Here is a 13,244-nt window from a genome sequence, read left to right on the forward strand (position 1 = left end):
AATATCCTTAGTTGGGCTTCTTCCACTTACCCACAAGAAACTGTTATACTTGGAGACCTCAACCTCGACTGGTCCTCAGTTAACACTAACAACCCAGCCTCGCATATTAATCTCCATGGCTTTACTCAGACAATAAACACCACTACTAGGATTAATAAACCTAACAACAAAGAAAGTATACTAGATTGGATTCTTGTTAACAAACCGCAACAAACATATCAAGCCGGTACTTTGCCTGATGACATTAGTGACCACACTTTTACTTACATCATAAAACAAAAGAATATCACTACTAATACCGCAACCTTTAGGATCTCACGTAGTAATAAACATTTTAACCTTATCCTATTTAAGACTGAATTAAATGCCTGTAACTGGAACCCTCTAAAAACTCTTCCACTTGAAGAAGCTGTTAAATATTTTAACACCAAATTCTTAACAATCCTAGATAATCATGCACCAAAACGAACCATCAGAGTTAAATCTAAACCAGCCCCCTGGCTAACTAAAGAAACAAGACAAAAAATGTTACTCAGAAACAAATCTTGGATAAAATGGAGAACTAGCAAATCTCCCTCAGATCAACAGACCTTTAGACACTTAAGAAATAGTACCAAAAAAGCCATTCTTTCAGACAAAAAAACTACTATAGTAATCTCCAGCAAGTGAATCACAATAATCCCCCAAAATTCTGGTCAACCCTAAATAGACTTCTTCACCCTGGACAGACCACCACTCCCTCCCCCTCTGGATCTGAAAAGAATTCATCCCATGAAACTGCCAATGCCTTCAACTCCTTCTTTACTGACACCATCAATTCACTGGCCTCTCACCTTTCCATTGACAATTCTAGCATCCCTGATCTCACATCTTCTAATCTACCAACCTTCAAAGTACAACCCATCTCTACCACCTTTATCTAAAAATGTATCCAAAAACTTAAACCTTGTACCCCCTCTGCTGATCAGCTTCCATCTGAATTCCTTCAAAAAGCAGCTAATGAAATAGCCTATCCCATATCCATTCTTATAAACAGAACTATTAATGAAGAAACCATACCTGATATCTGGAAAATCTCTCACATCATACCCTTACATAAAGGAGGTAACTCCAATGAATACTCTAATTACAGGCCTATAGCTCTCTTGTCTCCACTAGCAAAAATTATGGAAAAATGTGTTCACTATCAGTTAATGAGTCACTTAACTAAACATAACATTCTAACTAACTGCCAACATGGCTTTAGGCCTTTTCATAGTACTACCACTGCTCTCCTTTCCTTTACGGACTTTATCAACAAGAACCGCAATAATAATATTCTATCATCAGCACTCTTTATTGACCTGTCCAAAGCCTTTGATATGGTCAACCACCCCCTGCTCATAAAAATTCTGGAATCTCTTTCTTTAGAACCCAAGGCTATCCACTGGTTTACTTCCTATCTCACCAACAGGAAACAGGCAGTCCTCTGGGATAACAAACTCTCTTCTCTTCTTCCAATTTCACTTGGTGTCTCCCAAGGCTCTATTCTCGGACCTCTTCTATTCTCCTTATTTATAAATGACCTACAAGTAGCTATACCCCTAGCCACATGCATACAATATGCTGATGACTCCACACTTATTTGTTCTGCTAAAACCATCTCTGAGTTACAAACAATTACTCAAAATGTATTTTACACAGTTGAGGCATGGTTCTTAAAATGCTGTCTACTTTTGAATGCTAAAAAAACAAAACTCCTCCTCTTTAAGCCCACTACTAGGTCCCCCACATTAGATTTCTCTATCTCATCCAGTAATGGCACCCTTATATCCCCTGACTCTACCACCAAGCTGCTAGGTGTCACGATTGACAACAGCCTTACCTTTGATAGTCACATCAATAATACCATTAAAACTGTAAACAGAAAATTGGGCTCCTTCTACAGAATTAAAACATTCTTAACCCCTACAGCCAAAGTTACACTTGCCCACTCTCATCTTATTTCCACTCTTCTCTATGCCTCACCTATTTATACTAACCTGAAGAAAAATAATCTCTCTAAACTGGCTATCACTTACAATAGTATCGCTAGATTTGTTACTGGTAATCAGTTTAGAACTCACCACTGTCTGAACCTACAGCAACTTCACTGGCTTGAACTAAAAAACATGTTGTTTCTTTCCCAACTTACCTTTGTCCATAGGGTATTCTATCAACCTAATAACACACCTGTACTTTCCAACCTTTTTACCCCTTACTCTAACCTCAATTCACTTCGCCCCTCAAGCAAACTTCTAGTAACTTTAACTAAATCTAATAACTTTGCTGGTGACTCCCTTTTCTCCAGCACCATTGGCAAATACTGGAATCATCTTCCTATTGAACTAACTTCCATTCCATCTCCTGCCCTTTTTAAACAAAAACTTAGAATTTACCTTAAAAAACACTGATTATGCCCCTGCTTTAACCCCGACTAAAACTCTGACTTCCACAATTTCCTCTCGTTTTCTCTCTCCCTCTCCTTTATACCTTCTCATTACTTTAGTGGTATACTACCTCCACTTTAAAAGTTTTTCCTCTCAACTATCCTCCCTCCAAGTGGTAACTCTTCTAATCCACAAATAATGCAGATAGTATATGAATTTAACTAATTTTTGTACTCTATATTTACTATTAATGTCTTTTCTTTTTACACTATCTTTTTATGTCTTAAATGTTAAATAATGTTAAATAAAGTTGTGCTTTTTTTTTTTTTTTTATATATGATATGTATGTTGAATCCTATGATGTAATATTGTATATTGTCTATTCCCACCATATATTATTCTTTTCATTTTTTACATATTATGTAACTGTTTTGTCTCTATGTAGAGCTTTTCTCCCCGGGCCTCTGCTGAAAATGGAAATATATCCAGTCAGACTAGCCCGGTTAACAAATGTAAAATAAAAAAAATAAAAATAAAGACTTAGGTAGCAGGAGGGGAACAGTATCTGCAGAGGGGCTAGCTGCAGTACTAAAGCAGACTCATTTTCCCCTGTTTCCATTTCAACACAACTTACCCACTATGTTTTGATCCATTGTCCTACCTTGTCCTACCCATAACATGACTATAGAGACTAAAAAATGACTAAGCTCTGAGCTCACATTTTACTGTTATCTTTTTGCAAATGGTACCTGAAAGCAAGGATACATGTCTGAGACCAATGCTGTGAAGTTCATCGTGCTGTTATTATAGTTAATTTTATTGTGGATCTGTCTCTTTTCTCAAGCAGTTTACATGAATTTTTCCATGTATACACAAGAAAAAAATGTTACCTAAGTATATTCTTTTATTTGACATTTAGTGTAGAGAGTTAAAACTGCAAGCTCTAGTCCTTGTGGTACAGGGTTTGATTCCCTCAGCCCTCATTTGCCTACTGTGTGACACTGAACAAGTCACTTAACCAAACATTGCTACTGGGCCACCTCTGAAAAGGGGGATTGTATGTCCAGTGGTCCTACCTGGCAAACAAATAGGAATTATTTATTGTAATGAATTTGTGTACAGCATAGCTTCCAAAGTCAAACACAGTGGTAATGATGTTGCTTAAAAGTACAGAACAACTATTTTATGTTTTGTAAGTGCTGTCAATCAGCAGTACATAAACAGAAGCATATGTTGAAAATATGTCAGACTTCTCATTTTGATAAACTGGGGAGAAAGGAATAAGAAAGAGTGGAGTCCACATCTACAGAAAACTAGTTGTGTGTTATTGATATATTAACTACATTGCCATTGTTTTAACTGCACTATATATATATATATATATATATATATATATATATATATATATATGTGTGTGTGTGTGTGTGTGTGTGTGTTTATCTGTATGCAGTCATATAGATAGCACTTAATTCTTATATCACATAACAGCATTTCTGTAAACAGTAAATAAAAATAATGTGGTAAATGAAGTCAGCAGCTGGAAAGCTCTGTTAAATTACAGTACAAGGATTAATGATTTCTGCTGAAAGAGGAAAAGAGACTATAAAATTTACATAAAAATGAACACTTTAAAGCCCCTGTTTAATCAATTATTTTTCATCATGTTCTTTGTGAATCTGTTAACAGTGCAATAGATGAAGCATTCACTTAATATTTTTTCCTTAGTGTCAATACTATAATGAACATGCTTCTGTGGTAGAAAACCAGCCAAGTGGAACATTTGTGCTACAAGTACAGGCAAGTGATGCAGATGAAGGAGCAAATGGAGATGTAAAATATGGGATCATGCACCGAGATGGAAGCATTCCAGCATTCTGGATTCATCCTGAAACAGGTAGGACAGCAACTTGCTTACCTGTTTCAAAAGGTTGCACTTCATTGCATTTAGATCTTCTATCAGGTGTATGTAATACAAGCCATGTACAAAAATGCAAGGTTTTTTTTTTCATTATTAATCTTGACTTTTACCTGAACTAACATCTTTTTCTTGGTCCCTTGTATTTTATCTTAGATGATTAGTCCTACAGCTTTATGGTCCAAAATTTTTAATAAGTAGTCCATCTGCCATGACAAACAGCAGCAACACTGAATTGAAAACTTTTTTCCTTTATCTTTTTGCTCCCTTGACTGCAGATCATTAAGCCTTCCCCTATCAGATTCAGCCCATTTATTTCACCATACAAGGGACATACCCTGTATATAAGCAGTTGAAAGTCAACCAGTAAAGCAATTATGCAAGAAACCATGAGGGTCATTTGAGCCCTTGCTGACATCTCAGCAAGTGAGGGCATTTTATTTACTTATTATTTATTTATTTAACATTTGTTTACCAGGATAGTCCAACTAGACAACAGTGTCCATTTTCATTGGAGGCCCGAAGAGAAAAGCTCCAGTAAAGTATATTTTTACTAATACATGTTAGCTAGAAAAAGAAGAGAAAAGAAAATGTATACAATGCAGCTTATTTGTGTCCACTTGCAGTTTAATAGAGATTAGTAAAACAATTTGTATACATGGGAGATTAAATACCACAAATATATATACATGAGCATCTTCTTCTTTCAGCTTTTCCCGGTTATTGCCATAGTGGATCACCTGTCCACTCATGATTGGCAGCGGAGTTTTATGGTGTTGAGTTGCCAGCTCGATGCCCAACCTTCCAGGGAAGGCACACACATGCACACATGCACTCAAGCCTAGGGCCAGTTTTTTATATATATATTTCAATACTTAAATTCTGTTCCTGATTTTGGACCTTTGTTCCCCATTACTTTTGCCTTTGTACAGATTTCTTGCACTTAGAGGTTAGGATGGGTGAGAAGGTTAAAGCATAGTACTTGGCCTTCATTTAAACCAGAGAGGTTTTGTGCTTTTTCGAAGGAAAATTTATTTCACTTCTATTATAGTCTTTCAACAAACAGTAACAAACAGGTACTATGACTTTTGGATGTGGAATGTTTAAATAGCATTTTAAAGGGTAACACTAAAGACTGCAAATAATATCTGATTGTTTTATAATAGCTGCAGATAAAGGTTTCTCATAAGTGATTTCCATTAGATTATCTGTCATGTCTGATAAAAAGCATGTGAAAAATAACAGGCTATACAGTGAATCTTTATCTAGTTTCTTATGCCCAGTGACTAGCTCTATGAATCTCACTCTGATTTGATTGACATGTCTTATGGATTACCAATGACTACTGTATGAGATATAGTTCATGACCAATTATTATTTACCCTGGGAATTCAGTTTAGTTCATAACATTGGTTGGGCCTGCAGACTTTGTCTCCAGATGCAAAACCTCTCAACTTCAAATTTTTGACAAAAGTCTGTTTCTAAGCATTTTTTTTAGTTTTAATTTCAAATCTGGTTTAAACAACTCAAATGTGGATGTCAGACTTTATGAAATAATATTTACTAATGGAGACAAATTTTTCATTACTGGAGGAGTGATTTCATATGTGCAAAAGAACCATATGAGCATTGTTTGCAGAATCTCACTATTCATGACATTAATTCTAGCATTCAAAATCAATTCAAACTTCTCTAGCAAGGCATTAAATGAATCATAAAATGGAGAAGAAGTTATATGATGAATTTCATTTCCCCTTCAGAAGTTTTGCAAATTTTTTCATTAGTGGAACAAGTAATTGTTAGACATTAACATTTCAGGAACATTATACTTTGTAAAACTTTATCTTATTTTTTCATTTTTTATGACATCCATGTTGAATGAGTATCTGTCAAAGCCAAGGATATTTTTCAACGAAATGGCCAATGTAGTCATGCAGTCTAGCTTTTCAGATCATTCCTAGGTATATAAAGATAGATGTAATGATAGCTTAAAAATAACATTCATCCAATCTTTACTTTGTTTTCCTAATCCTTAGCTATGACAAGGCACCAAACATGTTATCTGCCATCTCCTTTTTTTCTGAACAGTTCTGGTTATCCTTAATGTAACATTTTAAATATAATATATTGTGCTTAAAGAGGTCTATGCTTCTAGACCCCAAAGTGTGCATTCATCTCTAACACTCAAGGGGGTGGGTCTTGTACAATAGTGTGACAGAAACCTTGGCTCAGTTCTGACAGGCTGACCCTTCAAACTATATTCATGAACCTGCAATAAAATTTTATGGCAGTTCAGTGTTTATTTTTTTCAGCAGTCACTGGTGCAGTGTCCATGGCATCTAACATGACTATTTGATCAGGTATGTGCTTGTCTTCAGGATTTTCTGGAAATAGGTAACCTACTGAGTGTATCAGCATTAGCATAAGACTTGTCTATTCTGAAGTAAATCTTCTTTGTTTTGAGTAGTAGTGCCCAATAATGCACTCTTGGTGAATCCCTTTCTGGAACAGGTTTCCTGTCATTAAATAAAATTCTCAGTTTCTTTTTTTTAAAAAAACAACAATTTTTTATTAATTTTAAAATAAAAATTGTACAAAATTATTTAAAGTTAAATAAAACCAAAACATGTTGTGGACCGATATCCCCAGCAAAATCAAATGTAGAAAAATAAATCATTAAAATTTATCATGTAAATCACTCAATGTTGACCAAAATCTAAACTGGGGATTAATATTTGAAGTTCTCATTTTGGCAGTTGACAATTCTTTTCTACAAACTTTTTTTTTATTAAATTAATGAATTCAGTGAAAAAAGAGTAGTTTTACATTTTCATTTCTTTATGACTAATTTTCTTGCTATAGTTAAAATGAACCAAAGTTGCACCCGCACCCTAGGAAAGGAATCCAGAACTGGAGCATTAAATAAGATCAAATAGTTTGAAATCATACAATTATCTGTCCACAAAGCTTGGACAGAATTTTTAAATTCAACCCAAAAAGGAGTTACTATTTTACAACCCAATATCATATTAAACCAATCTGCATTAGAGACAACATTACACCTACAACAATTAATTTTCCCATAGTTATATATTAAAGCCACTTTATGTGGCATTAGAAAAGACCTGTGAAGAAATCTCCACATATATATTTTCTAATAAAGAGAAGAAGTAGATTTTTCCACATATAAAAATTAAGCATGTATCTTCATTAGAAAAGGCCTTCTCATTAATCTTAGTTGAGTAATTCCAAAATAATGAATCTCTTATTTTATAAATTATTGATATATATAATTTATTCTTATTTGAGTTACTATTGATTCCGAAAAAAAAAGCTCAAGTATTTTCGGGATACGTATTGTTTGAAAATCCATGGAAATTTTGATTTTATTAAAATATAATAACCAAGTGCCAATAAGTGTTGTTATGGACAGATAAAAAAAAAAAAAACAAGCAAACAAAAGCAACATTTCAAACTTATATACATTCAAGACTCCCATCATAGAACAAAAATTCCCTGATTTGATGCTATAATCATACAAATCACACACCAACCAACCTATCCCAATGTCACCAAGTTAAATAGTTGCTACTGCTCCTTAATTTAAAACAGTATAATTAATTATAACTATTTAGAACACATTCAAGTTATAGTAAAAGGAAAAACAATATAACATATTAATTTGAGAAATATGAATATTTAAAATCATAGAAATATAAAGTTGGAAATATTAATAATAAAGAATGATATTATGCATTTCTAAGTATATCAAAAATATTCCAGAAATAATGCATTTTAAATTTCTTTATTTGAGGAAGACATTTTATATAGTTGTTTCTTCTAATTAATCCTAGTGTAGAAAATACTATATGTAGTCTAGTATTTAAGCATTTATATGGCAGAAATAAATAAAATTGACATCTATAACACATTAACCTATAGACATCATAACACCAATACATATCAAGATCACATATCATAAAGCTTTTAAAACTCATTTAATAACATGGGTGAAAAGTTGAAAGTAATAGAATATGGAAGTATAATTAAAAGGTGCTACAATTTAAAATTACATATTTGTACATATTGTGTGTGTTTATATCTGCATAATATATCTACATGTATGTGCATACATATAACTGTGTGCATGTGTATCTACGCACAAGACTAAATATAAAATTGAGTGAGTGTTTTTAAGTGAATGTTTGTTTTATGAATGTATGTATGTTACCATCAATACCTCTAGTATTTGGAATATACATTTAACATCCAATTCTTTTATGATTATATTTTAAGTATCATGTACTTACAAATTTGCTTATAGTACTTTTCATTGCCATATTCTGAAATGTGCGGATCAAGTTTTTGTATTCATCATAACAATGGGAGATGAAAAATGCTTGAAATTATTTAAAAGTGAGTTTAGTATAAAATAAAATGACATATATCACTAACAAATGCAGAACATTTTGAGGGAGTTAAATATGCTCATTAATATTATTTTCCAACAATTAGCAAAGTAATGCTGAGTAATTAAGGCAATAGATGTTGAGCATATTGATGCCTTTTTAAGTATCTTCTCCTCTAAATTGTTTCATATAACACAGAAGACAACAACTTTTATTAAAGTATAAGTATAGTAATGTATATAAATGCTGTTATATGCAAATCAATATCTATATAGAAGTCAAATAAATGCATATATTTCTCTCAGAGCAAGTTTATAATCACTGTTAGTAGTTTTCAGTCAAATGTCTGTAAAAGTGATTTTGTATAAAAAACAATTTTATAGCAACCAAAGTCCAGAGGTGTTAACCATATTTTATCCCATATAAGATATGTTAGCTTATAGCATGCTTGTTTTCATTTGCATTTTTGTAATGAAGTGTTCGCTATGTTTAACTTTACCATTTTGTTGCATTACACAGCTCTTTTAGGCATCACATCAGGTGCTAGTTTTCACATTTGCATTTCAAGGAAAGCATTGGGACAACTGTATACTGAAATAATACCAAACGTTTACGGGGATATTTCGTTTTTGTAGGCACTTGGTTAGACTGTGTGTAAATACATCTGTAGACCCCTTACTTATGAATAGACAAGTGTGGTCTGTGTAAGTATATATTTCAGTTTGAGTGTGTTTCTACATGCGAATGTCCTTGTGTATATAGAATTGCAATGTAACATCATTTACTTAAGTACGGATGCTTAATCTGTATCTTACCAACTTTCAGATGATTAATAGCTCTCTATAACAATATGCCAGATGTTATGTATGACACATATCATTCTCTGTTTAGTATGCTATCAGCTTTATTCATACAATGCATTTGTAAGTATTCGGTATTCCACCAACAGTCTTGATGCTTGACTACCTCTTTGTTTTATATCTCAGATCTTCCATTATCCATGGTTCAACCATGATCTGTGTACTTGTTATATTTTTTATGAGGTTAAAACTTTAGGTGTGCCATTGTCTGTTGCAAGAAGCAGATCAGTTATTTTACTTATTAGATCTTATTTAATGAAACTATCTATTCTTGTGACGAATCAGCATTCTGAGGGAACCCAGGTAGAAAATACCAGATAGCCCTTGAACAATCCAAAAGTTAGAAAATGTCAGTGATATAAGATATAGCCAGCAAATAAGTTAATGGCTTTTATTTGCATAAATGAAATGTGGATATGAAACAATATATTAGGTCAGTGACAATAATGGGTTAGTTAAGGAAAGTAACCTTTTAAAATATCAGGACTCACAATGCCAAGTCCTGACATGTTTAGACTGAATAATCAAATATCCAGTTTGACAGTGTGTAAATATTTGTCTGTACAATACAACAGGTAGCATATTACATAACAAGAGAAATTGTAGAGAAAATTCCATTATTGTAATAAGTACTTCTTTATCAGAAGTATTCTGCATAGTAGTAACTGTCTAATTTATTATTATTAAAGTATATTAGTTTTTTTAGCTTCTTCATGACACACTAAAACCAGTAATATTGTTTTAAACAAGCATTTTCATCACTATAAATGACATATTCCTCTGTGCTGCGATGCTCTGCTGCACAAGTATATTATATTTATACTGTAGTTATATAAAGTGTACAACTTTCACTGAACTATAATTAGGATGACCACAAGATGTCACTAAATAGAGATTAGTACCAGGTGTCTTTAAGTCTGCAGATGTCTCCTTTTTCTTCTTCCCACTGCATTCTTCTTTCCATTTCTTCTTTTCATTATTCCACTTTGTAAAAGAAAATGATAGTATAAACTACATAGATATGTTTTAAAATGTATCCGATTATTTAAAATGTTCTATTTTTGTGTTTTTTCTGCTCGTTCTAGCATTCTAAAATTTCACTTTCTGTAAATGAGGGTTAAAGTTCAAAATGCATTTCCTGCAGCACAGGCAGCTTGAACATGGAATCCAGACTGCTATAAGTTGAAAAACAGCTCAAAGTATGTGAAAAAAAAAAAACATTCTAAAGTAATTTAACTAACACTAGGCAGGAAAAGGGACTGAAAAGAAGCAGTTACTGTAAAGACAATCAATATTATCTTTAAGTCTTTGAATAAGAGCCCAACTAATGAACAAACACCACACAAGATAAACCTTTTAAAAGAAAGTGAAGTGATGTATATAAATGATTTTCATGCAGCCAAACCACTCAAAACAACATCCACTGCATGTAGATAAAGCTTATCACATACACCCACATTCACCAGATGGAATAACCAAAAATAAAAACATATTACTTGAAATTCCCCTTGCTCTGCACCCCATCTCACCTAACTCCCTTTTCTCTTCTATCCTTATTCATTAGTTGTACACTGATTTAGTTCCTTCTAATGACAGGCTTAATATTCTACCTCAGTAACTTGATACTTACTCTGTGATTTGTCTTTGTTTTGCATAATGTTGATGTTAGAATGTAATACTATCTGGGTTTGTTAACCATATGCTTATTTTATGTTAATGTATTTTTATAATTTACTGTATCTGATTTTTGTTTCTACATGAATTGTGTTAACTGTTGTAGCTTTTCTACCTGGGCCTCCACTGAAAAAGGGCTATGGCTCAGTCAGACGAACCTGGTCAACAAATGTCAAATAAATAAATAAATGATGTATAGGAAGTATATATACATTAAGTGCATTAGTTAAACATATTAATATTCAACCCCCTCTGCCCACATACACACTACTCTCTATGTTAGAAAATAATGTTTGAGAGGATTTAAATAAAATAATAAAGAGGCTTATAAGTAATAGTAATAATAACATATATACACTATTTCAGATACTGTAGAAAAGGTATTTTGATAAATTATATATTTTTTGTTTTACCTTGTATCTGATGATGAACTGTAATAGATGACACAATTGAATACCTGTGAGAAAGCTATTTAGGCAATACACACATATATGTGTGCATGTATAAATACAGTTGTGTCATTGTTTGATGGCCAGAAAAAATAAAACAAACCCTAACAAAGTATTATGTATTTATTTATTTATTTATTTATGTATTCCAGTTTGATGACCAGGGAGGTCTACTGGGTTCAGGGAGCCCATTTTCAGTGGAGGCCCAGGGAGAAAAGCTCCACAGTACATAGAAAATATAAAGAATATAAAGTATAATGAAAAGAGCTACAAAATACATGTTAAATTTCAAGTTAGAGACATGAGTTTTTCATTGGGTACATAGATTCTAAAATCTTTGTGGTAGCAGTAAGGACGTCATTACCAGAGAGGGGAGAATAGAGTAAACATAAACTATTTACAATATATGCATTCATGATATTGTTGTTAGATTAGTTTACAATCAGAGTGAGCCCAGGAAATCTGTATTGTTCTATTTCCATACCGGATTGGTCAAGGCCCGGGTTAACAACGAATGCCAACAGGGTGCTGGCAGAAATTGGGCTACTGTTGGCCAAAGGAGAAGAAGAGGGGAAAGGCATGCTCGAAAACAGAAAGAGAGGAGGAAGGTTAGGAGTGTAGCAGTGAGGGTAGGAACTTTGAATGTTGGTAGTATGACTGGTATAGGGAGAGAGCTAGCTGATATGATGGAGAGAAGGAAAGTTGATATATTGTATGTGCAAGAGACCAGATGGAAGGGAAGTAAAGCCAGGTGTATAGGAGGTGAGTTCAAATTGTTCTATCATGGTGTGAATGGGAGGAGAAATGGGATGGGAGTTATCCTGAAGGAACAGTATGCCAAGAGTGTTTTGGAGGTGAAAAGCGTGTCGGATAGAGTGATATTTATGAAGCTGGAAATTGATATTGTAATGATGAATGTTGTTAGTGCATACGCTCTGCAAGTTGGGTGTGTGATGGATGAGAAAGAAAACATTTTGGAGTGAGTTGGATGAAGTGGTGGTGAGTGTACCCAAGGGTGAGAGACTGGTGATTGGAGCGGACTTCAATGGGCATGTTGGTGAAGGGAGCAGAGGGGATGAGGAAGTGATGGGTAGGTATGGTGTCAAGAAGAGGAATGCAGAAAGTTAGATGGTATTAGATTTTCTGAAACGGACGTGCATGGCTGTGGTGAATACATATTTTAAGAAGAGGGAGGAGCATAGGGTGACATACAAGAGTGGAGGAAGATGCACACAGGTGGATTATATCCTATGCAGGAGGGCCAGTCTGAAGGAGATTGGAGACTGTAAAGTGGTGACAGGGGAAAGTGTAGTTAGGCAGCATAGAATGGTGGTCTATAGGATGACATTGGTGTTCAAGAAGAGGAGGACAAGTGTTGAGAGCAGTGCCAAGGATCAAATGTTGGAATTTGGAAAAGGGTGATTGTGAGGTGGAGTTCAGGGAAGAGTTAAAACAGGCACTGGGGGACAGTGAAGAGTTACTAAATGGCCGGGTAACTACAGCAGAGATGGTAAGGGAGACAGCTAGAA

At 33.8% G+C, this 13,244-nt stretch overlaps 1 protein-coding gene across 1 annotated transcript in view; it reads left to right on the forward strand.

The window, feature by feature from the left end:
- LOC122810195 (neural-cadherin-like) overlaps window positions 1-13,244 on the forward strand; it is a 1,307,756-nt gene that overhangs the window by 459,690 nt on the left and 834,822 nt on the right. The window contains exon 9 of the mRNA XM_044081677.1: window positions 4,134-4,302. Within this exon, the coding sequence (XP_043937612.1) occupies window positions 4,134-4,302 (169 nt within the window). The remainder of the gene's footprint in view (window positions 1-4,133; window positions 4,303-13,244) is intronic.

Source organism: Protopterus annectens, chromosome 8.part1 (genome assembly GCF_019279795.1).
Source record: "Protopterus annectens isolate FY-2018-M chromosome 8.part1, PAN1.0, whole genome shotgun sequence".
In the NCBI taxonomy this organism is placed as follows: Eukaryota; Metazoa; Chordata; order Ceratodontiformes; family Protopteridae; genus Protopterus; species Protopterus annectens.